This window comes from Nilaparvata lugens, chromosome X (genome assembly GCF_014356525.2).
Source record: "Nilaparvata lugens isolate BPH chromosome X, ASM1435652v1, whole genome shotgun sequence".
Taxonomy (NCBI): Eukaryota; Metazoa; Arthropoda; class Insecta; order Hemiptera; family Delphacidae; genus Nilaparvata; species Nilaparvata lugens.
This window is the reverse complement of record NC_052518.1, coordinates 63,545,626-63,571,161: the sequence shown is the minus strand read 5'-3', so window position 1 is coordinate 63,571,161 and position 25,536 is coordinate 63,545,626. Positions and strand designations below refer to the sequence as shown.

The 25,536-nt window shown below is 33.8% G+C and overlaps 1 protein-coding gene across 4 annotated transcripts in view; it reads right to left on the bottom strand.

Moving 5' to 3' along the window:
• Window positions 1-25,536, bottom strand: part of LOC111053607 (KH domain-containing, RNA-binding, signal transduction-associated protein 2) — a 1,288,254-nt gene that overhangs the window by 58,405 nt on the left and 1,204,313 nt on the right. For 3 of the 4 annotated variants that reach the window (XM_039441331.1, XM_039441334.1, XM_039441332.1), the window contains 2 exons: window positions 18,970-19,116; window positions 17,264-17,426 (listed from right to left, as the gene is read on the bottom strand). In XM_039441331.1, the coding sequence (XP_039297265.1) occupies window positions 17,264-17,426; window positions 18,970-19,116 (310 nt within the window). The remainder of the gene's footprint in view (window positions 1-17,263; window positions 17,427-18,969; window positions 19,117-25,536) is intronic. The other variant, XM_039441333.1, reaches the window with a different exon arrangement.

Below are 25,536 nucleotides of genomic sequence, written 5' to 3'. Positions count from 1 at the left end.
GTCATGTTGTCTAAAACGTGCAGCAGAAAACTGAATAGAAAGAACGTTGTTTTAATCGATAAGATTAAGAAATTGAGAAAAGTAATCAGTGACAAGCATAAAAGCTTACTTAATTTTGAAAAACGATCGGAGGAATACAATAGGAAAACGCTCTCACTGTTGATAGAGCCCATAATTGAACTGGGAAAAAACAAATCTAGTTTCCACTCTAATCATGGTGTAAAACCAAAAAAGGAAGAAGTAGAAGAGGAAGAAGAGAGTATGGAGATTGATGATGAGGAGGAGGGGGAGTCGAGTTATGATAAAAGCTATGGGAGTTCAACAGAGAATCTTTTAAGCTCAACTAAATTTGAAAACAGTTTACTTGGTTCTAGTAAAAACGATGAGGTGCTGTCACAATACCTAAAAACGTTTCATGTGAAAAAATTGAATAATTCAATTAGTTATGGAATTTCATACAATTCTAAAGATGATGTGTATTATATTGGAAATCAGCAAGTAATACTCGATAATGGTTATATAGATATTTATAATGAAAGATTTCGTATAACACATGGTTTACTTGAGTTATTATACAGTTCAAGACTGAATTCGAATCTCTATAATCAGAGAGATCTGGATAAGTATATAAAAATCTTAACACTTACAGGCATAAATTTAGATCAAAGAGGGTATGTTAAACATAATCAGGGAATTAAATCGCAAATGATTCAGAAGTTATTCCCCAGTAAAAAAATTAGTAAAAAGAAGGGATGGGGTTTATTGAAATTTGCAAAAAATAATTCTCATGATAGAATTTATCAATACTTTGATAATTTTGACGAATTAGTGGAAAGATTGAATTTACTCTATTCCTCAAAAGCTTCTGGCAACACTGGACATGATGTTGAGATTGCGTCTATAATTGAAGAGCTAAAAGAAGCAAAACTAATTGTTTAGTGTTACGATGACTTCGCATCGATTCGGTCAGATTGATACACCTAGTAGTGCTAATCTTACGTGTGATATTGACTCGATAACACAGAAAATAATTGAATCGATAAATCAGCAAGGAATCAGCAAAGCTGTGAAATTTTATTTAGATTCACAAATAACCAAACTCATTTCAGAAAATACTAAGAATATCGGTGTGAGCATAACTGAAAGAGAACATATTCTAAGTTCATTACAAAATTTTAGTGCCAATATTGATAAAGCTATTGCAGAGAGAACTCTAACTTCAGAATCTACTCTAGGAGAAGTGAAAACTTCAACAGACAGCTTTTCATCCCAGTTGGACAGTATTAACAACAATAAAGTTGATAAAGGTTATTTAGATGAGGAATTAAAAGCCATATCAGATAAAATGAAGAATTTGGAGGTCTTGGACAGAAACTACCTCAATACTAAATTGAAACAGCTTAGTACAGAAATTTTTACTAAAGTAAATGAAACACACCCATCACCAATTGATAAGCAATATTTAGAATCTACTTGGCAGAAATTGACTAGTTCTTCATTAACAAAGGAAGAGTTTGAAAAACGATTATCTGAAATGGCGAGTGCAATAAAAGCTAATATTATGGATGGTATTGAACAATTCATTACAAAAGATGCTATTGCTATTCTGATTAATCAAATTGCAGACAAGTATGCAACTAAAAATGATATGGGAGATTTTATTAAGAAAAACGAGATGGAAGTCGCTGTGAAAAGCGTTCGTGATGAAATAGCTGAGGCAATTAAAAATTCGGAAGGGGGGTCTGTCATGAGACTGCAATGTTCGGCTGCATTCATAGATTATCTTAATTTATTCATCCATAAGATAGCTTACGATATTGTCAGTGGATATGCACACATCAGCTTTAATATGAATTGGATAGAAGCTAAGCAACATAACCTTTCCGAAAATCAGGTTGTGGAAATAATAACTACAAAAATGGGTTTAGCCCAGTATAAAGGCTTTGTATTGTCTCCGAAAACATAAAATCTTGTGAGAGGATAACACTTGGCATATGAGGGAGAAATTTGAAACACAGTGAACTTTAACGGTTTTCTTGCTAACACATGCTACTTCAAGATGATAAATCAGACTATACATTTTTTCATGTGTCTATGATTGAATGTAATAGTTTTATGTAGGAGTTATATGAAGGCGAACACTCTTATCTATAGAATTTGGGAAGGGGAAACATTCACCCCACAGGGAGCGTAGCACACCTGTCATTTCTCTGGGGAAACATTCAACAAGAGGGAGCGTAGCACGCGCGCGTGCGTCACTTCACTCTAAACACTCGAGCTGACAAGTTCACATAATGTCTCACTATTTTGATTGGAGAAGTTTCAATGGGTTCTCTGTAGAAGCAAATCCACTAGCTGATTGGAGTTATGAATTTTATCCTTTTGATTGGTTTGTAATAATGAAGGTAACATTTGCCGATAATGGTGAAATTCACCTTAAAATTATCGATATTGATAGTGAAGGTGACTTTAAACACACTATTAAGTTACCGAAAGAATATTCAGTGGTTTTGAATGAGGATAACATCAGAAGTTTTAATTCTTGTTCATGGGAATTGAATGTGAGTGGGAATCGCATATTCTTAAGACAGTTTCATGGTAACTATAGACGTTGAGTATTAAGATACCCCGCTCCCCCAAGTGAAATAGGTCTGAGAATATGTAAGTATTTTTAGATATGCTAGCTCATTCCAATTATACTTATATATTGTCGGAGAAAACACTTTAACAATAATGACTGGGATATTTGTACAGCAAAAGAGCTCAATTTTTTACACATGCATAATATTGATAAACAGTTTGATTGAACTCTTGACTGTCAGTTGGAAACCAAGCATAATATGGATATTATAGAACTTAGATTATTGTAGAGATAAGGATTCACTTTAATCCAACAGTATAGCAATATATTATTAAGCAATAGATGTAGAGAGAGAGAGAGAGAGAGAGAGAGAGAGAGAGAAGAGAGAGAGAGAGAGAGAGAGAGAGAGAGAGAGAGAGAGAGAGAGAGAGAAGAGAGAGAGAGAGAAGAGAGAGAGAGATAGGGAATTTCTCAATCCACTTTAATCTGTCAGTATAGCATTAGATGTAGAGAGAGAGAGAGAGATAGGGAATTTCTCAATTCACTTTAATCTGTCAGTATAGCATTCGATGTAGAGAGGGAATTTTTCCCCCTCAAAGGGAAATTATTTTTTCCCTCACTCGATATCCACCCCCCTCATCTATACTGGTGAAGGGGAAGGGAAAATCCATTTGAGAGAGAGAGAGAGATATATATCTCTTTCTCTTTCTCCACCCCCCTCATCTACACTGGAGCAGGGGAAGGGAAAACCCTATTTTGCAAGAGAGAGAGCCCCCTCGTCTTCACTGGTGAAGGGGAAGGGAAAATCTATTTTTAGAACAGGGGAAATCTATTTTTAGAACACCTCCCACCCTGTGGGGGGAGGGGCGAGGGCGGGTGGAGGTGTGATGGGAGTATGTGAGAGGAGTGAGGGGGATTTTGAGCAAAAAAGTGGCCTCCCACTGTCAAATATCATCTACTCGCTCAAATTCGGCAGTTTTCTAGCATTTTTCAGCGTTCAAATGTAATGTTCGTTTTTCAGCGTGATGTTCAAATTCGGTACAAAAGTTTAGCAAGTGTCTAGTAATTTCGTCTTGAGAGGACTTCGAAATTACGCCAAAGATACACTCAAGATAGGCGGTTTTATAGCGTTTTGGAGCGCCTGTAAATACATGGATAGATTTTATATGTTGTGTTCAACAAATATATTCCTCTGTAGCTTTGGCAGTCTAGTTTGTCTATTTTTTTGTGAATATGACAAATAATACTTTTCTTCCATTCATCTGGGAGCTGCTTTCAATTCAATTCGCATTTTACGCAAACACTTGGACATCGTCAGGTACATAAGAGCAAATATCACAGAAAATCACTGTCATATACATATTAGATACGTTGATAATTACTCAAGTCAAATAAATTATAAATACAGTCATTCATTGATTACTATATATCCGATTACACAAAAGTTTAGTCAATACTAGAATTCAACTCAATACAACATGGATACAAAAGAGAACATTTCATGCATTAATGTACTCATCAACGGAATAAAAGCTCTTATCCAGCAGATATTTCTTAACCTCAAACTGAAACTTTTCTCTGTGTATTTTTAGATCTTTCAATCTGATGGGGAGCTTATTGGAAAATGTTATTCATTGATAAAAAATATTCTTCTGAGAAATGGATAAATTGACTCTGGGCAAATGATAGTTTATGGCTGACCTAATTCTGTGCTCATGAAAGAAAGAAAGAAAAAAAGAAATATTTATTGTCAAAATCATTAAACAAACTTTACAAATGTGAAAAATATAAACATTTTCATATACAATACATTGCAAAAACTTAAAATTAAAATATTTTCCATTTAAAAATCGATTATAATATTATCATTGGCGTTACCAGCAAAACTAAGTAGTTTGAGCGATGGCAACGAGTAATCAGTCTAATGAATATGGGCATTAGTTAGCAGCAGGCTGTTATCAATAGTGCTCATTATAGCATGATTAATAAACAAAGAGGGAAAAGTGAGAATACCGGAGGCTTTGAAAAAAATTACGGCAGGATTGATATAGCGTTAGTCTGTACATGCATCTGATGGCTTCTTTTTGTAAAATTAATATTTTTTGTACATTCCTAGCAGATGGGTTCCCCTAAACTGCTATCCCGTATCTTAAATGGCTCTCAAACAGAGCAAAATATATACATTTAAGTGCTCCGAAGGAACAGTACCGAGGTAATGGGCCATATGAATAAAACCAAAGCATATGCCCATGAGCATGGAGCATAAGGTTTTGCTCATGAGTATTAGGTAGTAGAAGCATTAAGCATTTGCTCATTTTTATATGAATAAGCTTAACCTTATATTCTTACCTAATGCTCCTGAACTCTGGAGCAAATGCTCACGTATTTTAAAGATTTTTCATCAGCTGATTCGCCTTTGTGACCTCACTTTGTTTTTATAGCTCACGTAAGCGCTAAATATGCAAGTAGGAGACACCGCTTGTGTTAGCGTCATCTGCTCTGTTTTCTATTTATGAATTAAGTTTTAGGCTACTTGAGTTTAGAATTTTGAAATAATAGCGTGAAAAATATCATCTCTATAATAATCTTTAGTTTATCAGAGTTTATCAGAGTTTATCAGAGATTGACAATGGTGTAATAACCGAAACCGGTATTTCTAATTACCAATAAATCAGTGGTTTTTTGACAATTTCTTAGTCTTTTTCATTCAATATGAATAATTACCACAATATCAACTTCTCAACTACTCAAAAATAATCTTTAGCATAATCTTATACACTCTCATCTTCTTAAATGCCTATTTCCTATTTTGTGATGGCAATCTTTATATCATATAGCTATCTTTTGTAGGAATAATGATAATATATCATGGTTGAATCTAAAAAAAGTTTTATAGTTCTCAACTATTGGTTGTGATCGTATCTGGTATAGTTTCCTCTTCCTCATACGAGTTAGTTGAGCCAATTCACCTGAGAAAAAGGTGATAAGCTGCTCTAGACTAGACTCACCCTTTTTGAATCATTTGCTTCAAAAATTGAGCAAATGCTCTAGTTTATTCATACAATTTTGAGTATAAGCTTTTACTTTTGAGCAAATGCTCGAACTATTCTTTTGATGAGCATGAGCAAAGGTTTTGCTCACGTTTATTCATAGAAAATGAAGCAAATGTTCCATATTTTATAGGCAAATGCTCAACTTTATTCATATGGCCCAATGTTCTCAACATGGAAATAACCGCACTTAATTTAGTTCAGGTTCTATCCACATGTTACTATTTTCTAAGACCAGAATATATATGTAGACCTAAAAATTTACATACTTCCACACTATGAATGATTTTGTCATCCAACAACAGATCGACATCACACTTACTATTTTGAAAATATCATTTTATCGGTCTTAGGGAAGTTCAGGTTGAGATTAATACTATTGAACCATTGGCAAATGCTATTGACTGATTCATAGTTATCAATCTCGAGTTAATCACAGTCAAAACCAGAGTTCAAAATAGTGGTATCATCTGCGTACTAGGTTATATCTGCCCCTAAACCACTCATACTAATATCATTTATATATATTATGTTGAAAAGGAGGGAACCCAAGGCAGAACCTTGTGTGACTCCAAACTTGACCTCCTCTAATCCAGATCTACAATTTAAGTTGGGCTTACTATTACTACCAATTTCATTTCAGTATATTGAGTCCTGTCACAGAGAAGAAGAATCCTCTACTTTGTGGTCCTGTTCGTAAGATACGACTTTAAAAAATGTTATGCTTGTCCCTAATGACAATTCTGTACAATTTATCTAGGAGTATCGTAAGGTCGACAGTATCAATCGCTTTGCTCAGGTCAATGAAAGTGGCAATTGAATGTTTTTTATTATCTTAATTATGAATTATTTTACTAACAAAACTGACAACTGCTGTTAATGTAGATTTGCCTTTCATGAAACCATGCTGATTGGTACTGAGAAAGTTGAATTTATTAAAAAAGGAAAACATTCTCATTTCTATTATCTTTTCAAATATCTTAGAGAATGCTGAAACAATTGATACAGGCCTAGATTTCTCTATATTATCTTTATCCTTATGGTATATATACCATAATCAAAGGATTTATTAATAATAAAAGTTGTATATATGAGTTTGTCACATTTCTTTACAAGCCAATTTGAGAACCCATCATGATCCTCCGATTTTTTATTCTTAAGTGACCCAAGAATCTCAAGTACTTCACTTTTGAATATGGAGTCCAGATACATTGAATTTGATGAAAATCTTGTGTTTCCTCCACAGTATTCTAAAGTCTGTAAATTTCTGTTTTCTTTTATTCTCTTTGCCACAGATACATAATAATCATTAGAATTTCTATAGGATCCTGAATAATTTCATTTCCTATCCTAATCTTAATTATAGGTTCATGCTTATTATTAGCTCTACTGCCTATTTCATTATTTATAATATCCCATGTAGTTTTGCTCAAGCTATCATAAGATGAAATTTTTCTATTTATATATTCATACATATTATCAGAACAGCTCTGCAAGCTCTAAGAATCTTTTTAGATTTTTGTTTCTTCTGTTTTATTAAGGTTATGTAAATATAATTATTGTAGTGCCTATAGAAGAGAGCAGCACCCATATACTCCTCCCTAGCCAACTTCACATCATGGGTCATCCATTAATTTTTTCTGAGACAATCTTTTACAATTTACAGGGAAAGCTTTATCTTTATAATAATTATTTAATAACTTGGAAAAAGATTCATACATATTATCAACTTTTGGAGACTCATACACATCATTCCATGTCTCTTCACTGAGAAGTTCAAAGAAAACATTATTATATTGCGTTCACTATAATCCCTGAAATTTATATGGGGTGTTTGGGACAAATTACCAGGTATATTTTTTCAATAAGTCTATTATTTGGGAGTGGTGATCAGAAATATAAGTTTCAAGAACATCACTCCTACAAAAAGATCCATCTAAGTCGGTCGCTATGCTATCTATTATTGTTTTGGAGTGTGATGTTTCCCTAGTAAAGTTTTCTATACATAGACGTGAATTAATTATGAGACAGGAGCATATCTTTGAGTGAATAACTATTATTCGTATCTTCTGCTGTATTTATGTTAAAATCTGAGATTTTATTCTTATGTGTAGATAGTTTTGACATTATCTTATCTAGAGCTTCTATAAATGGTTTTACTTCAGAAGAAGGAGATCTATACAAAGACATTAAATAAAATTCCTCCCCTCTCAACAAGATTGAAATTAAACAGAATTCGATAATTTTCTCCATGCAAAGCTCTTTTAACCAATGGGACTCTATAATATTAATTTTGTATCTACAGTTATTTTTGGAAAATATTGCAACACCACCTCCTCTATAAGTCTCTCTAGAAAAATGTATAATTAAACTGTAACCTGCTATATTTACCTGTTCAATCTCGAATGATTTCAAACCATGTTCTGATAAGCACAAAATATCCGGTTTTATCTCCTCCAACACCACACTCATTTCTGAAAGTTTATTCTTCAAATGTTGTATATTGAGGTGCATTATTCTGATTGAAATTTCGGCTGAAGACACCAGAGTTGTTTTGGTAGAAGATTCAAAACGATTGATACACCTTGGTTTGCTATTCACCAATGTTATACCATGATCTTTGTCCGAAGTGATTAGTTTAAACAGTTATGTTGCTGAGTTGTGATGTCGCCAAGCTGCTTCAATTTGTTGAATTTTTGAATATGACCTACGATTTTATCGGCAGTAACACGTTTCCCCATTGAGTTCAGATGTAGGCCATGCTGAATTTGGAATCTTCTTCCTAAATTATGCATTTCCCACAGCTCCACATTGTTGAAGAGTCTGGTCATCAGTTTGATCCTGTAATTGGAGTCTGCTATGATTTTGTTGATATGTGATCTTGGAGAAAGGTCGTACCTATGTGGAATAGTTGATAACAGCATTCGAACACCAGTCAGTTCCGTTAATAGCTTTTCTATTGATCTCAAAAGATTATTATTTTGTGATTTTCTGTTAATAGTTGTGTGGCAGAGAGGTCCTAAAGTCCTAACTCTGCCCTCAATAAAGGCAATCAATCAATCTATATCATTGGTACCACCCATCAAAACCACCTTCTCATTGCGAGAAAGATTTTCACATTCACTCAGACATTCGGATGTAACCGTGTCGAAGTTAGCTCCTGGCTTGATAATAGCCTACTAAATACGCGACAATTATTGGAAACTTTCTCTCCCATACTTCTACCGTGGCTGTCAGCGAATATTTTAATAATACCGGGTGTTGCTAGTTTCGAGTCTCGATTATTAGAGGAAACATATGATACAGAGCGTCCATGGTCAGAGTTCATTAATCGTAAGCTTGGGTTTGTATTCAATTCTTTGATCTGAGTGTTGAGACTAGATACAGTATTTTTCAATCGATCAATCTCCTGCAGTAAATCGTATTCTATCATAACTCATCATAATTTCCAATTCCAAGTCTTGAATTTCTCTGTGAAGATGATTGTTGTTTTCATTTAATATTTTGATTGTGCGTTCTCGGGTGTTAATAATATCTAAAGCATAACAATTTGGTTTGCATTTCCTTGTTGTCAATTTGTAGTACGGTTCAGTTTGTGTATCAATACTTTTCCTCCAAATTCCTCCAAATTCCAATTCCCTTTAAGGTTGTCGTAATCTTCAACTCATCCATGTTTTGAAATTTGAATTATATTAATCAGTTTTATTCAATCGATAGAATTGTTTTTGCTGTACGGTAGTAGGGTAAGTAGATTAATAGTAGGCTAAGTTGATTGATATTGTTTAGGAGATTGCTATGTATCATATCAAGTATTTCGGAAGTTAATTAGTACCTACTGTTAGCCGAAAGCAGGGGAGGATATAGAGGAGAATAACAGGAGTTTCTCTTTCTTTGTCCTTAAGTTGATTGTAAATGATAGATAAATAAATGGTAACAATCGGGAGATATTGTTGATCAAAAACTAAAATTCATCAAAATTGATTTTTTCTTTAGATTCTACTCATTTTTGAAAAATCATGATCGGATATAGAGAGTTCCGAATGATCTTATTTCATTCAAAATGTTATAGTCTAAAAAATTCATGCAAATTTTTCTGACCGATTTGGCGGAAATAGCTGAAAACCGAATGAACCGAAAATACGAGGTTTTTGGACCACTCACAAGGAAATTTTGCATGAAAAGATTGGTTCTGGACTTCTCTCATGTATCCAAAGAATAAATAGAAAAGTCAGAGCTACAATATGAATAGCAAGCACCAATGTATATAGTGACTGGACTAGGCTACTAATCAATAATTTTCATTACACTATGAAAAACTATAAAACTTCATCAGTTCATCCATTGATGACTCAAGTAGTTCTAATATTATGAGAGCAGTAAAAATGATATAGTCTCCATACACTATTACAAATTCATTTTAAGCTATTTCAAAAGGTGTCATATAATCGTTTTATAATTAAATTGAAAATATCTCGTTACACAATTTCTGAAGAAAATGAAAGTTGAAGACCACACATCGATATCTCTAACCGCTTTAATCTTCTTCAAAGATTTCTCTTGAAATGATGTCTCGAAATCATGTATCATATGACGATATGACCATCACCTTCTTATTCAAAAATAACAAAACCTTTAGGGCCGGTTTCCGAGCTCGAGATCTATAAGTTCTGGACTTACAGAGTCCAGGACTTAGATAAGCCCTTGGGTCCAAATCGACTTTCTGAGTCACGATTTTGTCTTCTAAACTCTGGGGTCTATTTTAAGTTCTCGACTTATTCTAGTCCAGGACTTTAACGCAGTAAACATGAGGGAAATTCACAATATTTGCTGTTGTATTGTTGGCATTATAGCAAAAAGAAAACAGCTGATTGCAGCAGGATAATTAAAATTAGCATGCTGTCCAAATTATTCTGTAAACATAAAAATACGTTTCGATTTCTTTGTAGGCCTATTCAAAGCAAAAACTAACTTTTTGAAAGATGAATGAATAAACATTTCATTTTACGTTTTGCTATTATTGATCATTGATCCTAACAATTGATTTTGGAATAGAAATCTCATTAGGCTATTGAGTTTGAAAACGTATTTGTTTTAATAAGGATAGTTTTTTACGCATAATCCTAATACGATTTTATTGCAAAATAAACTTGCAAACTATAAATTATGAATTTAGATGGACTAATCCAAATAATTTAGGTATTCCATGACATTTATTTGGCTTTTTATCTACTCCAAAACAATAACTAAATTGTGTTTGCTCAGTTGAGTTTAAGTCAGTAAACCCAGTCGAGGGTTTAAAATCACGCTGTTTTTAGTCCTGGACTTGACGATTTTTGATGAATCCTTGACTCGGAAAGAGGCGAGAATCTAATTCAAGTCCTAGATTTAAAAGCCCTTCACTCAGAAAGCGGAATTATAGACTCCAGGGTCTAAAGTGATCTCTAAACTCCAGAGTCTATTTAAGTCCTCGACTACGTTAACGCTTTGACTCGGAAAGCCAATTTTCTGACTCCATAGTTTAAAGCCAGTTAAAGTCTAGAACTTAGCTAAATCCCGAGCTCGGAAACCGGCCCTAAGTTGATTGAAAATGACGAATCCAATGAAGGACCAAAATTTTGAAGCGACAGAAAAGTAGTTTTTCAATTGAAATGGATTCAAACCTACTGTCAAATCATCCTTGTAGAAGAAATATTAGGCTGTTCCATAATTTTCACTAACTCTATATGTAGCCAACAAAGCGGATTGTAAATATTGATTCTTTTTTGAAATCAAGGAATTATGTTTAGAAGTTTCATTAATATTTTGAAAATTACTTACATTCGGACAACAACAGGAAAATAGTTATGGATTGTGAAACCAACTCTCGGCTCTTTGACCCAATCGCTGAATCAATTCGAGTTAGGCTGGACACTAATGACAGGACATGCATGATGAACATGTGTATCATCATGGCGTTATACATTGTTGTGTCATCACAGCAAAAGGCTTCGAACAAAATCCTATATTTTATGTCGTTCATTTTTTCTTCGCTACTCTATTTTTTGTGGTTGAATTTTTTTGTATCATTATAATCTGTAATTTTTCATTGGTTTATTTATTGATATTGGTTGTGCATTTTATGTTGGAAGCTGCTGTTTTTTTGTTCGAAGCCTCTTGCTGATGAGAAAACGTGCAGGATGAACATGTGTGTACGTATTATGCATGACCGAGGTTTCACTTTTGAATTTCAAATTATGACTTAATCTGGATTGAGGTGCTATTCTAACATGAATACATGTCATAGATAAGGATAATGCTTGAGGAGCATTCTCATAAATGAATACGTGACTGTTTCTTGAAAATGAATTTATGTTTTTATGTATTTTTTACTTTCTCCAATTCGTTCAGATTATACGAAATATTTAGGCTACTGGTTTCAATTCCTTAGATTCTATGGGAGTGTTCAGTTTTTGGTTCATAGAAAATGCAAGTCTCCTTCCATCAAATTCTATAATGCTAGTTCTCCTTCCATCATATTGTTTTCTGTGATAATAATGTTACATGTTTCTGTGGAACTTCAAATTCCTACATTGACTATATTAAAAAATTATAATTCTCGAAAAATCATAACGAATCGGAAATATTTGACCGATCATTGATACTTTAGATCTTTTAGATTATGACTAATCGGAGAAAAGGAATAGTTTTCAAGTGAAATTATAATGGATTTGAAATGAAATATCCTTTGATATGATTGCGAAATGAGATTCACTCATTTTGGTCTCAGTGGCAGTTACTTCTTTTGCAAAACATTTTCTGGTCAATAATAAATAAAGATGAATACATGTTCCCAATTTGGTATTCACTCTTATTAGCAGTATATACGATATTAGTAAACGAGTATTGACATACAAACTTTGTAGCAGACATTGATTTTCAATCCAGTTCAAGCATCAATGCTTGGAAAAAGGCAGAAGCATACACAATCATATGGTACTTTAATTCATAATATTCATCGGGTTCTGAATCATTCGTGTCCCATGAAAACTCATCTCAAAATAAATCAGCTCAGTTGAATCAATTAGAAGCCATACATGAATGGAACGTATCATGAAATCCAGCTTTTGCTTTGTGTTGAGAACAGTGAGCCATATCTGCTATGCGAATGATAAAACAGTTAATCATTCTAGATACTCATATATGGGATGAAGTACTGTATGAGCGTGGAATAGAGGATTTCATTAGAACAAAGACATCGCAGGCAACGTTTTTCGCATTAAAAAAAAGCTTTTCCGATAACGGAGGTACCCTGATATTGTTGTTGAGGAAAATGATCATGTCTGATCCATTCTCAGAAATATTGATGCTCTAGAATCAAATAATGCTACAGATATCAATTTAAAATTCCATAACCTGCAGCTCGATTAATGTGGGCGCAAAGCAAGAGCAAATGTGAGTAGAAAATGAGAAACCACGGATTATTTATCAGTCCTTCAATTCTTGTGCTTTAGCTTTCCAATGCCACGAAGAGCAGGAGTAAGATTATATCATTATAATGAGGAGGAAATATGAATTAATTATTTTTCTATAATAAATATTAAATTAAAATTCTCTCAGCAGTTGATACGATTCCGCACTCACATTTACGGGAATGAGTTGAGTTTTCCGCCTCTATATCTATATTGGCATCTATTTATCCATTCATTTGTTGACAACATGCATCCTAATTATTATAACTTCCATCGGCCAATCAATAACAATGATGACATATAAGGTTTCTAGAAACACATGATTAAAAATAGAGAAGTATATTATCGTTGATCCTTGATGTAAGTTATTATGCGTTTATATTGACAAATGACTCTCAATAAACAATTCTACCTACCGCCTGTTCTGAGAGAAGTAAATCAAAATTATTCTGATAAATTGATTTTTAATATTATGTTTCCACTTTCAAAACTGGAATTTTTATTGTAGATAAATTCAATGAAATAATCAAAGCTTGACAAGAATATTTTACAGTTATTAAAATGCTATTTCCTGTTTCGAATAATTTTTAATCTTTAAAAATCACAACCTGAAATCTTCGCAAATTGAAATTTTCAACTTTAAAAATTTGAAAGCTTGAAGTTTGAAACCTCGAAATTGAAAAAGTTGAATCCAGATAATTCTAAGATCAAAAGTAATCTGCAATTAATACTAAATGAAATACAAGAGAGTGGAATTTTTTCTCCACTGTATTGTCCACGTTGTTACAATTTCAATTATTGGGTTCAAATCGTTGAATAGTACTCTAAATTTCAAATAATGATTTTCTTGAAATTTTGCAGTAATCAATAGAATATATTATTATGGACATACAATATAGACATTGCGCTGGTCTGAATTGATTAAATAACTAGCTCGCCCGGAGAACTTCGTACCGCCAAATAGTTAATGCATCTCATGACAACTGCAGAATAAATAATTTAATAGAAATCAATCAATTCTAAACTCCCAAGACATCACAATTATTCGAAACAAAGCAATGTCTTTAGCGCATGTAATAAGTCTTTAACCTGAGGCCGCACTGCTGGATGGTTACTCACAGAATAGTCATTTTGTTTTTAATCGGGGCGTTTGGAATTAAATACATGGGCGGCTATGGAGCAGCACACACTCTTGTCGACAATCAACCGACGGGTGTTGGATGACACAATGATTATAACAGCTATTTCAATGTGTGGCCAGCTCACAAATCTTCTCCCATAAGGATTACATGTAAACTTTGAAGGACCGTAGGAAAAAGTCCTGAAGTCAGATTATGAATTTCATAGGCCATGAACCTGGTCCCGAACATAAGGAACACAACTAATAAAATTATCAAATTCAGTGCACACATAAAAAAGTTATTGAATGTCAAAATTAGAGGCTCGATTTTTATTCATATGGATAATTATCATAGATTGAATTATCATGAAAGTTGTCATTCTAGTCTTAAGTAGAACAATAATAATGATAAATTAAATTATGATAATGGAAAGTATTATTAACTTGTGTTTGGAGTGGAATTATTGCAGAGTGGATCTGCAAAGTATCTACAGAATTGGTATCTATCAATATTTAATTCACTATATATGCTCATTTAATATTTTTTAATATCAGTATTATTTAAAAGAATTACTAGAAGCTCAAAGTTCCAAGGATATTTTATTTTATCCAAATTCCACTGACGGCCGAACTCAAACCCTGAGAGTTAATATTTAATTTTTAATATTGTTGGAAAAAATAATTATAAATTTTTATTCCACAAGTGAAAGCAAGTCGACAGATTAAGCCATATAAATATATATGATATATGCTGAAAGGAAAAATACGAGAATTATCTATCGATGCTAGTAAGCATAGTAAGATTTTTAGTGAGCTATCTGTGATATTTTTTTATATCTGCGTACTCTCTCATATTGTTTTTATATTCATCGTTTCATATTAGGCCTATATTATTGCTCGTTGAATATATATTTGTGTAATTTATATATTATATGTTGAATGGTGTAACTTTCATTTATAATCCTGTCTCCATGCATGACCAATCTTGTACTAGCATATTTTATCGTTTTTTTGACAAATTGATAAAGAATTTCAACCAACAATATTCTTCATTGAATGTGTTGGATACATCAGCGATACATCAGCATTGATCGTTAAATCTTCAGAAATATTACGTTCTCAAGATTTATTCAAATGATTCAACATTATTACTGAGATCGAATTGAATGAAACACAGGGTCATAGAATTAATTTGAAGCAGTACTACAAATCAATAGAAGATATAAGGAATTCTAACCAAGTACCGTCTTCGATCACACTCGGTATTGTCTCACACTGCTGCCCCCTTTGTCAGATGGTAGCGAGTTGGATTGGTGTCGATACCATATTGTCTTGTGCAATATTTGGAACCCTTATATTTATCTACTTCTTCAGCATCTATAATTGTGGAGTCAATCAGAGCAGCGGTGAGAATTGCCGATTGATGAAGCGGCAGCAGTTTGCAGCAATTGATAGCAGAATTTTGTATGAGCTCCTTGAAGAGCCATAAGAGCCTTAAGAACCATATGGTATTTTTATTTCAGCAGGCGCAAAAATATAAAAAAATATTCAAATCTCATTTGCTCTACCGACTACTGCCAGCTGGGCACATGTAAGTCAAATACGGCTTTACAATTGATATCTGCACTCCTTACAATACGAGGACTAGTTGGTGTTAAACGCATGTTGAGGAAAAATCTCTTGTAGTAAGAAAAAACTTTTTCTTCCTAAGAATCCAACCTCTTATTCAATTCTAAATGAGTACCTAAACTTGACACGGTCCACAGAAGTTATGTATATCTTCAAAAGTATCCAACACTCTCACGTAAATATATAGAGAGCCTGATTGGAAAATAAAAATAACAATCTGCAGGAAGTCAAAACTTATGCGAGATCTTGCACAAGAGTGATATATATGCACGAAAAACACTAAACAGAATACTACACTAAACATGACAAAGATAATGATAATATTTTGTTACTATTCTAGCATCTAGAAAAAGTTAATCTCCTCTCAAGATAATCCTCTTCAAACTTAAATAAAATAAAAAACTCAAATAAAATTTTAAAAAATTAGAATTGTTTTAACTTTTTAGTTTGGAAAAACATCGGATGACCGATGTCTAGGTAAAACCATCGATAAGTGAAAAACATCGAACAGAAAACATTGTTGAAACATCTATGTTTGATGTTGAAACATCGATGTTTGATGTTGAAACATCGATGTTTTTAAACATCGATGTATTGATACCCATCCCTACTTGGAACATATCCCATAAAACTCCATCTAGTTATTTACTTGCAAACGTTCGTTGCTAAAACAGTCACCTTGCCAATCGCGTTCACATGATTAGTATCCATGTAGGGCTTGCCTACATCAATATTATTTTCACAAAATAGATATAATAAGCAGACAGAAATTTCACCAAATTGTAGATGCGGTCTGTAGCTTTTGTTACAATATTTACGTAGTTCTAATCATATGATGCTAAATATTTTGAATTTTTTTGTTAGCAGATTATTCAGATCGAAAAGCTCGCGAGTAGACTTACTCTTTGGCTTAGAGTCGGTGATGGAATTATTCTGCCTACCTCTTTAATGAAACTTGACCAATCATCAGAGGAAGAAGATAAGGATCCTGTCTTGAATCCATACAACTATGGAAAACATTTTAGAACATCAAGTGAATAATAAGAGCAGTTGAAAGGCATTCTAAGAAAGTGTTTTGATAGCAGGGCAATGAGACGGTTACGCCATTGAGTCTGCCTCAATGATATGAAGTGAAGTGAAAAGCTGCCTCAATGCCACTGACTTTCTCAACACCAAACGAAAGACAGGTAGACTTGCCAAATCTTTAAATGAGTCACACGTTCTTGGATTTTCCTGTCAAATACTTGTTTACAATGAGGCTTGACCGTTGAGGGCACCAGCCAATTACAATGACATTTTCGAAGAGTGTTCAAATAGACATCTTGATCTACTCCAGACATCGACACCTTCGACCTTGTTCGAAAATACATGACAAATTCTAATAACTTAATAGTTTTAAAACCTAGTGTGCAAACAGAAGATGTTTGAGTCATACCAGTGGGTGTGGTAATGTGGTGATCGGTTGTGGAAGGGCAAGTGCTGGCTCGACTTGAGTCTGCATCCTCAGCATCGTCCGAGTCTCCGCTTGTCGCTGACTTGCCACTGTTTATTACGTGCATCTCCCACATTTGTTCTTGTCGAATTTCGTCATTGTAATCCTGCACACAAATAAATTAATCCAGATAAGGTTCTTATCACAAAGCTCTCAACGGATTTAGCAATTTTCTAAAGAAACTGCATATCCTTACAACTTAAAGTCTGTTCATCAGCAGTCATTTCCAGCTAATCAAATGTGGTATAATCTTAATGAATTAAATCGACAATGATTTTCGAAGCTGTGAAATAAATAGCATAAAAATTTATCGAAAATTTCTATTAATAATAGCATATTGTTATTTCAAAGCAAAACCTAATCTTTTGAAAAATAAATTGACGTTCTACAATTACATTGATAACAAATATCCAGTACATTAATGGATTGCATAGTTTTCGGGTATATAACCTTCATGCGTGGGAAAATATGTTATTTTATTGACAATAATGTAAATTATAATAATAATAATATCATAGGTTTGCTGTCAAACACTAGAGGATAGACTACACCCAATTAAAAAATAATTCAATTGATTTGTTCCATACGGCTGATGCTGATGCTAAACTGTACACTACTATTGTAAGATTTACAATGTAGCATCATCTTGAATGATTATAAATGTAAAATTATATTAAAAATGCTTTTGTTTGAGAAGAATATGCTACACAGATGAATAGAGACTTTCCAAACTCTATATTATTTATATAAGCGGAATGACAGTAATTCATTCACTCAATCACTCACTCATTGATGAACTGAACTAAAATTCTACTGTACCAAATAATATGTTCTAATTTAGCATGTATGTTTAGTTGGCTCTCTAGAGGCGCAGTAGCAACATATTTGAGAAAAACTCCGAGGATACGCTCAAAATCTGCTTTCTTCTGCGCTTTCTCAATTTTTGATAGCAAAAATGAACAGAGAAGTTCAGCTACCTCCAAGATACACTAAAAATATGCGGATATTCTAAGAACTGAATTGATTATATAGTAACCAAAACATCATATGAATGATTCAAAGATACATTCAAGAATCAAATCAAATTACATGTTATTCCACACAACACACAATTTACAACTATATTCACAAAATTTATGCTATAATATAGATTCATTATTTTGTTATATGAGTAATATCAAACATCAAAGCATATAGAATGTGGTTTTGGAATCAGAAAACAGAGACATCAATATGTCAGTGCGTTTGTTGAGTTGCCATCTACCCAAAGCTAGATAGCTAGATAGATAAACTATCGTTACCTATTTCAATCCTAATTATTGTAACTATACTAAGACTAACGAATATAATGACAGAATTGGTTCCATACTATCTTATCTGTGCTAGTATGCTATGTTTGGATCACCAATACTTTAGGGGAACCAGTCGAAAATAAAAATCATTAGACAATATTATCACGTGTTCATGGTTGTCGTAGTCAGTAAATTTTATGATATTATTTAAAAGAAAAATCTTTATTGTGAAGTTGGAAACTTTCAACCATGAATTCCGAAAAACCTCAATGGAAACTATGATTGAATGGATAGACAAAGAAACGCACACACCCTTACTCTCTGTATTTTATGGATTCAAAAATGTTTTTTATTTACCGGTACAAGAAACCTTCGAACTTCTGCCAAAGCATAAGCAATTCTAGCATGAGCTTCGGCGGGTGGAGCATACGATGTGATTTCAACATGAAGATCTTCGGTGAGGTGAGCAAATTTTGGATCTCCAGACTTCCTCAGTTCATCCTCCTGCTCATACAAAATCACTCCAGTTATTAAATCAGTCAATTGTTATTCACGCATCTCTAGACTAAAGTGAAACATTTTCCCGCTGGGGAAAACATTTCCCTTGAGAGAGAGAGACGAATATTAGTTGTGATGCACACAGCATTATTCTCCTCCACCAACCCTCAATCAATATCCGTTGGTCCAAGCACGACCAATAACCATGCTTCTCTTATTGGCAGTACCAGAGAGAAGCCTTTCCGAGGAATGCCCTTCTCCCCCTCAGAGAAGGGGAAATGCTTGGAAAATAAAGCGCTCACTTATTTCAACAACGACATTATTTTCTCAAGATTTGCTATTTTTCAGGAGCGACGATATAAAAGTTTGAAAGTGGAATCAAACTCATTACAATTAATCTTCAGTAATTAGATTGATAACATTTCCTGGAGCATACTATGTTCAGTTTTGACTATGTTCAGACATATTCAAATTTTTGAAAGCTGTCCAACATAATAAATTTGAATTTTGTAAAAGTTTTCTCCGATTTTTGATGTTTTACTGCCAAATCCTATTCCCAATACTGATTAAATCAAAAAATGTCATTACTGTGACTAAAAAAATGAACATTGCAAGTAAAATAAGATTTAGTTTTGTTGAGTAATCGATTGGGAGGTAACATAAATTGCAAATAATATGATTGAATGGAATTTTTAGCACATCAAATAACTTGAGGAATTTCAAAATCTGCATCGAAAGAGAACCAACTTCATTCTAGTCACATCACCTAGTGTTTTCCCTCAATATGCAACGATATAAAAATATAATTGTCAAGTATTGATAGTAGGTTAGATATAAGACATTCAATTCAGAATTATTAAAATCTTGAACAATGTAACTATGCAATTTGTCATCAATATTTTATACGATTTAGAAGGTGTACATCTTATCTTGCTAAGTTGACTGTAACTGCTCGTTCCCGACATTCTCTCGCTGGAACTTGAGTCGTGTAGGCTACTTGAACTGTTGTTGCAATCCTCTCACCGCTCTTGATACCCATGCTATGCCGAATTCTATGAACCTCAATTAAATACCCCTTCGTTGTTACCAATTCCCTTAATCTCGATTACCTCCATCCTTGCTCCACGAAATCGTGAAAGTACGTCAAAAACCGCTGGACAAACTTTAACATGTGGCCGAATACCACTACAGGGCATCATTATCAGGCCTCGTTCACTTATTACGGACTTCAATTTGTTTTAACTTCATTTTACTTCTTAATCCTCCTAAGCCTATGTTCCTACATCCTCTCTTCTTCTCTATGTCTTACTTCTCATACCCTATGAGGGGTAAGATATAAACCTACTCTATGACCCTATGACCCTATGAAGGGTATGAGGGACCCTAAAATAATGAAACATTTTTAAAACTTGATAGTTTATAAGTTGAAGATTATAAATTATTTGATGATACTGTTAGAATGATATTCTGTGGATTAAGAACATTCAAGCAACTTTGAATACCACACAGAATTTAGCCTTTTGAACAAAAGTATGGAAATGTAAGGGCAAAAAAGTATGAAAATGTAAGGACAAAATTTGATCAGAAATCCTTCAAGTATACAATTTCAGCTCATTTTTTATAATGAATAAATATTTCAATACACAAAATATCTACTAGTACACGTTATGAAAGTGAGGGGGATAAAAGAATACAGTACTGCATAAAATGGTAAACAAAAATAGAAACAAATTTCAAAAATCAATCAGGCACAGGTGAATGACACTATGAGCGAAGATCTTAATTTTCCAAGGAGCATTTGAACCGTTTTTGTTGATGAATGGATTATACCTGCGTACCAAACAGAATACATCAGTCTTTTGTTATGAAAGTGAAAAAGATGAAAAAAAAATACTGATAAAAAAATTATAACAAATTTCATTGAGTCAGGCTGAGTTTTATGAAGTGTATAGTTATTGAACCATTCATATTTTGCAGTAATATTATTTTTAGATGAGAGTGACTGTTTATTCATCGATTTCAATGCAAACATCAATGAAAATGTGATGAATGCATTATATTACCGACTATAATTTCATCCAGAGAGTATAGAATGTAATAGAGCTGTCTTGCTAATAGCCGAATACAAAGCAGGAGCGTGCTTGAATTGGATGGTATGCAACGTTGAATATCAAACTATTTTAGTTTGTACACGGATAACTTTCAAACATTTGCAAAAATAGGTGTGGTACATTAATCGTAGGAGACTATGTTATGGAGTCATCCAAATCAATTCACCTTCGATATTTTTTCAGAACTAGAGATATTGACGATTTATGTAACGCTTGCCATAAAAAGGCGAAAGCCTTGATAATGCATTGAAGAGGTAGCCATCCAGAGAGTTGGGGGTTAAGATCGCTTCACTTTGCTGGAAGACAGCTCTATCACATTCTATTATCTTTAATTCCAACTAAAATTCCGGCATTAGGAAATACCTCATACAAAAAATGTAACTACCGTATAATATCAAAGGCTTTTTTGTTTCAAGTATAGGTCGAATTTTACATTCCATAATAAGAATTTGAGAAAAAAACAACAAAGTATGAATGAAGATATTCCATAACGAGATCATAAAATAACATAAGTCTACTCATCCAACAATGAATTATTATTTTTTGACACATACACATTGTGAATCCCCCTATAGAATTCAATTGGAAACGTGTTCTCATTTTAATAAAATAAGTGCCGGTTTCCGAGCTCGGGATTTAGCTAAGTTCTAGACTTTAACTAGATTTGAACTCTGGAGCCAGAAAGTTGGCTTTTTCAGTCAGAGCGTTAACAAAGTCGAGGACTCAAATAGACCCTAGAGTTTAGAAATCACGTTAGACACTGGAGTTTATAATTTCGCTTTCTGAGTGAAGGGTTAATAAGTCCAGGACTTGAATTAGATTCTCGCCACTTTCCGAGTCAAGGATTTATCAAAAATCGTTAAGTCTAGAACTTAAAACAGAATGATTTTAAACCCTCGACTGAGGTAGGTTTTAAAATTAAGCTCCGGACTTAAACTGAGCAAAAACATCTGAGTTATTGTTCTGGAGTAGATGAGTAGCCAAATAGATGTCTTGGAATACGTTAAGTATTTGGATTAGTACATATAAATTCATAATTTATTTATAGTCTGTAAGTCTATTTTAACCTTCTAGTCGTGACTCTATTTTTTTTCTGGCGTTAGTCGTGACCCTGGGTCTGAGGGACCCACTTCTTTAATATTGAATATTTCAATATATTTTAAGTTATAATGTTATTCTATAACTCTAATATGTCCAAGGATTATTGATTTACGCATTGAGCAATTATGTAAAGCATAAATCGATCTTTATTATAATTATAAAAATAAATTGGTGAAACTTTGCATTTTCAGGGGAGTGAAAACTGACGTTTGGTTATTATTTTATATAAAGTGAACAAAAAATTATAGTGTGTTGAATACTATGATGGATCTTACATGCAACACTACTAGAAAGATAGCAAAAAATTCGAAAGTCATAGTTCACTCTTAGGGTAGTTTTTACCCTACCCTCAATTTCATGTTGCACAATCTCTGCAAGACTTATGAAATTATAGTGATAAATACTGTTATAAATACTAAAACCTGCATGGAACAATACTAGAAACATTAAAAATATATAAGGTCTCATGAAGTTCTCTTTTAGGGGAGGTTTAGTATTCCTGGAATCACCTGAAGTTCATTGGTTTCACTATCATCCCACTCAGGGTCAGTATTCTTATCTTGAACTATTAATTTATTTTTAGCATCACTAATGTCATTAAAATAAAGATCTAGAAGTCAATTTGTACATTCTTCGAAGTCTCTGTTTAAAATAAACATATTGACTGCTTGAATCCAATCACTATTGCATAAAAATGTGCATTTAAAAAAAATGGAAAAAAAGTTATGTTAGTCGTGACCCTTGGGTCCCTGGGAGCATCTAGAAACGTCATTTCGTAGTCACAGAGAACAGACTAACACTCTACATCAAGTTTAAATGTCTACTGACATGAATTTACATGGATCACAATAGACAATAAAGCAAACGGAAGCAAAATTAAAACTAAAACAAAAATTGCCCGGGTCCCTGGGACCCAGGGTCACGACTAGAAGGTTAAAATAAAATTCTATCAGAATTATGTGTGAAAAACTAACCTTATTTTACGACTGTGACATAACCTAAAAATTTTCAAAAAAATAATACAAGGATTGACTTTGAATTTGATATTCCAATGTGAATGTTATTAATCAATGTCCGATTCAGTATATTAATAATAAAAATATATCAATAATAAATTATTATTCCAGTTTTCAAAACAAATATCGTACGTTTTCCATCTCAATAGCCTACTAATATTTTCATTCCAAAATCACTGGTTGAAATCAATGAGCAATAATAGCATAACGTAAAATGTAATGTTTATTCATTCATGTTTCAAAAGGTTCGGTTTTGCTATGAATAGGCCCACAAAGTAATTGAAGTGTATTTTGATGGAATAATTGTTACAAAATAGTTTGGACAGCATGCTCATTTGAATTAGCCCGCTTCAATCAGCTGTTCTGCTGTAGGCTATGGTGCCAACAATACAACAACAAAATATTGAGATTCTCCCTCATGATTTTTGCTTCAAGTCCTGGACTCAAATAAGTCCAAAACTTAATAGACCCCGGAGTTTAGAAGATAAAATCGTGACTCAGAAAGTCAAATTAGACCCGAGAGCTTATTTCAGTCCTGGACTCTGTAAGTCCAGAACTTACAGATCCCAAGCTCGGAAACCGGCCCTAAAAGTACTGCTCCAATCAATTTCCGTTCAAAAGTCCTGAGAAAAAGTATCACTTGTTGAGAGCGGGAATGTAAAGTTGAGGTCGCAGTGAAGCAAGTTAAAGGTGGACAACAGCAAGTTCACCAAAGATATAAGTGATCTAAAGTGGATGACTATGGAAGCTGAACAATATTCAAAATTACGAATCATCGAGAACCCGGGAATTCCTGTCACGAAGGATGAGGATGTATTATGTTCCTTTGCATGCGGTTGCTCAAGCTCTGAAGATTAGTTATAAATCAGATGATATATCAATAGCGCATCGACTACCGCCCTCGAGAAACAATTTTTCGGCGGCAATATTTGTTCTGTTTGTATGTCGTCCAGTGAGGGCTGAGTGGCTGAAGGCGGCTAGGACCATCAGGATAAGAGCGGCAGACGTATCGACCTCTTTCACGACAACTCCTGCTTACCTCAATGTACACTTGAACAAGTGCAACAAAGATCTTCTGAAGCAGGCAAAGAACATCGTGAAGGCAGGGAAGCTGACACACGCATTGGTGAGGGATGGCAAGATATACGTGAGGAAGACGGCTGACTCAAGAGCGCGACGTTTGTACTGGCAGCATATACCGCCAACCATTGCCTCCAATGCCAATGCCAGTGCTAAGTGGAAGTGCTCATGTTTTTGCCACAACACTATAAAAGGTGGATGATATGTGCCTGGATGCTAAAATGAATTACTTCGTCAGTAACTTTAGTTGGGCTTTTGAAATGGCATTTCCTGTGAAAGAGTTAAAGGTTCGCAAGCACAATAGAGGACCATTATGGTCGAATGCTCATTCAAGTTATCTCTGTAATAGGAAGAGAGACCATCATTTGTTTGTGGAAGCATTTCCTTGGAATGAGCTCCATTGTGACTATCCAAAAGGATCAGCTCTGAAATCAGGCAACTTATTCGATCTCTCAAGACAGATTACTCAAAAAGATTGATTGATGAAGCTGAGAACAAATAATTAAAGGCGATTTGGATGTTGATTAATAAGGAACTCCCTTCCATAAACGATGTCAACTATCCAATTGAGACTGGTGGTATCACAGTTGACTCTCTGAGTGAGGTTGCTGAGGCGTTCAGTGATTACTTTTCCGTAGTGGCCTCTTCTGGACATGATGATGATCATGAGGATAACCCCTCTTCCATTACACTGCTTGCAAACTCAGATTCTGGAAATGACGTTATTTATGAGCCCTCAGTGTGGACTGAACAGGAGGTTATGTATATGCCTGTTAGGTTGAAGAAGAAAATGTCAAGTGGAATTGATGATAAACCATCAAGGATACTGAGGGAGTTCTTTCAATGTATCAGTGGTCTTGTGACCCAGTTACTGAGTGAGTCACTTACCTCTGGATCATTCCCGTCTTGCTTCAAAATTTCCAAACTCAAACCAGTTTTCGAAAAAGGCTCTTGGAAGGAAGTTAATAAATATAGACCAATAGCTAACTCAAACTCATTGTCAAAGATTTGGGAGAGTGGAATTTCTGACCTTTTGTTTGCACACTTTCAGGGAAACAATCTCTTTCCAGGGTCTCAGTATGGATTTCAGCCCAAGAAGTCAACTGTTGATGCTCTGG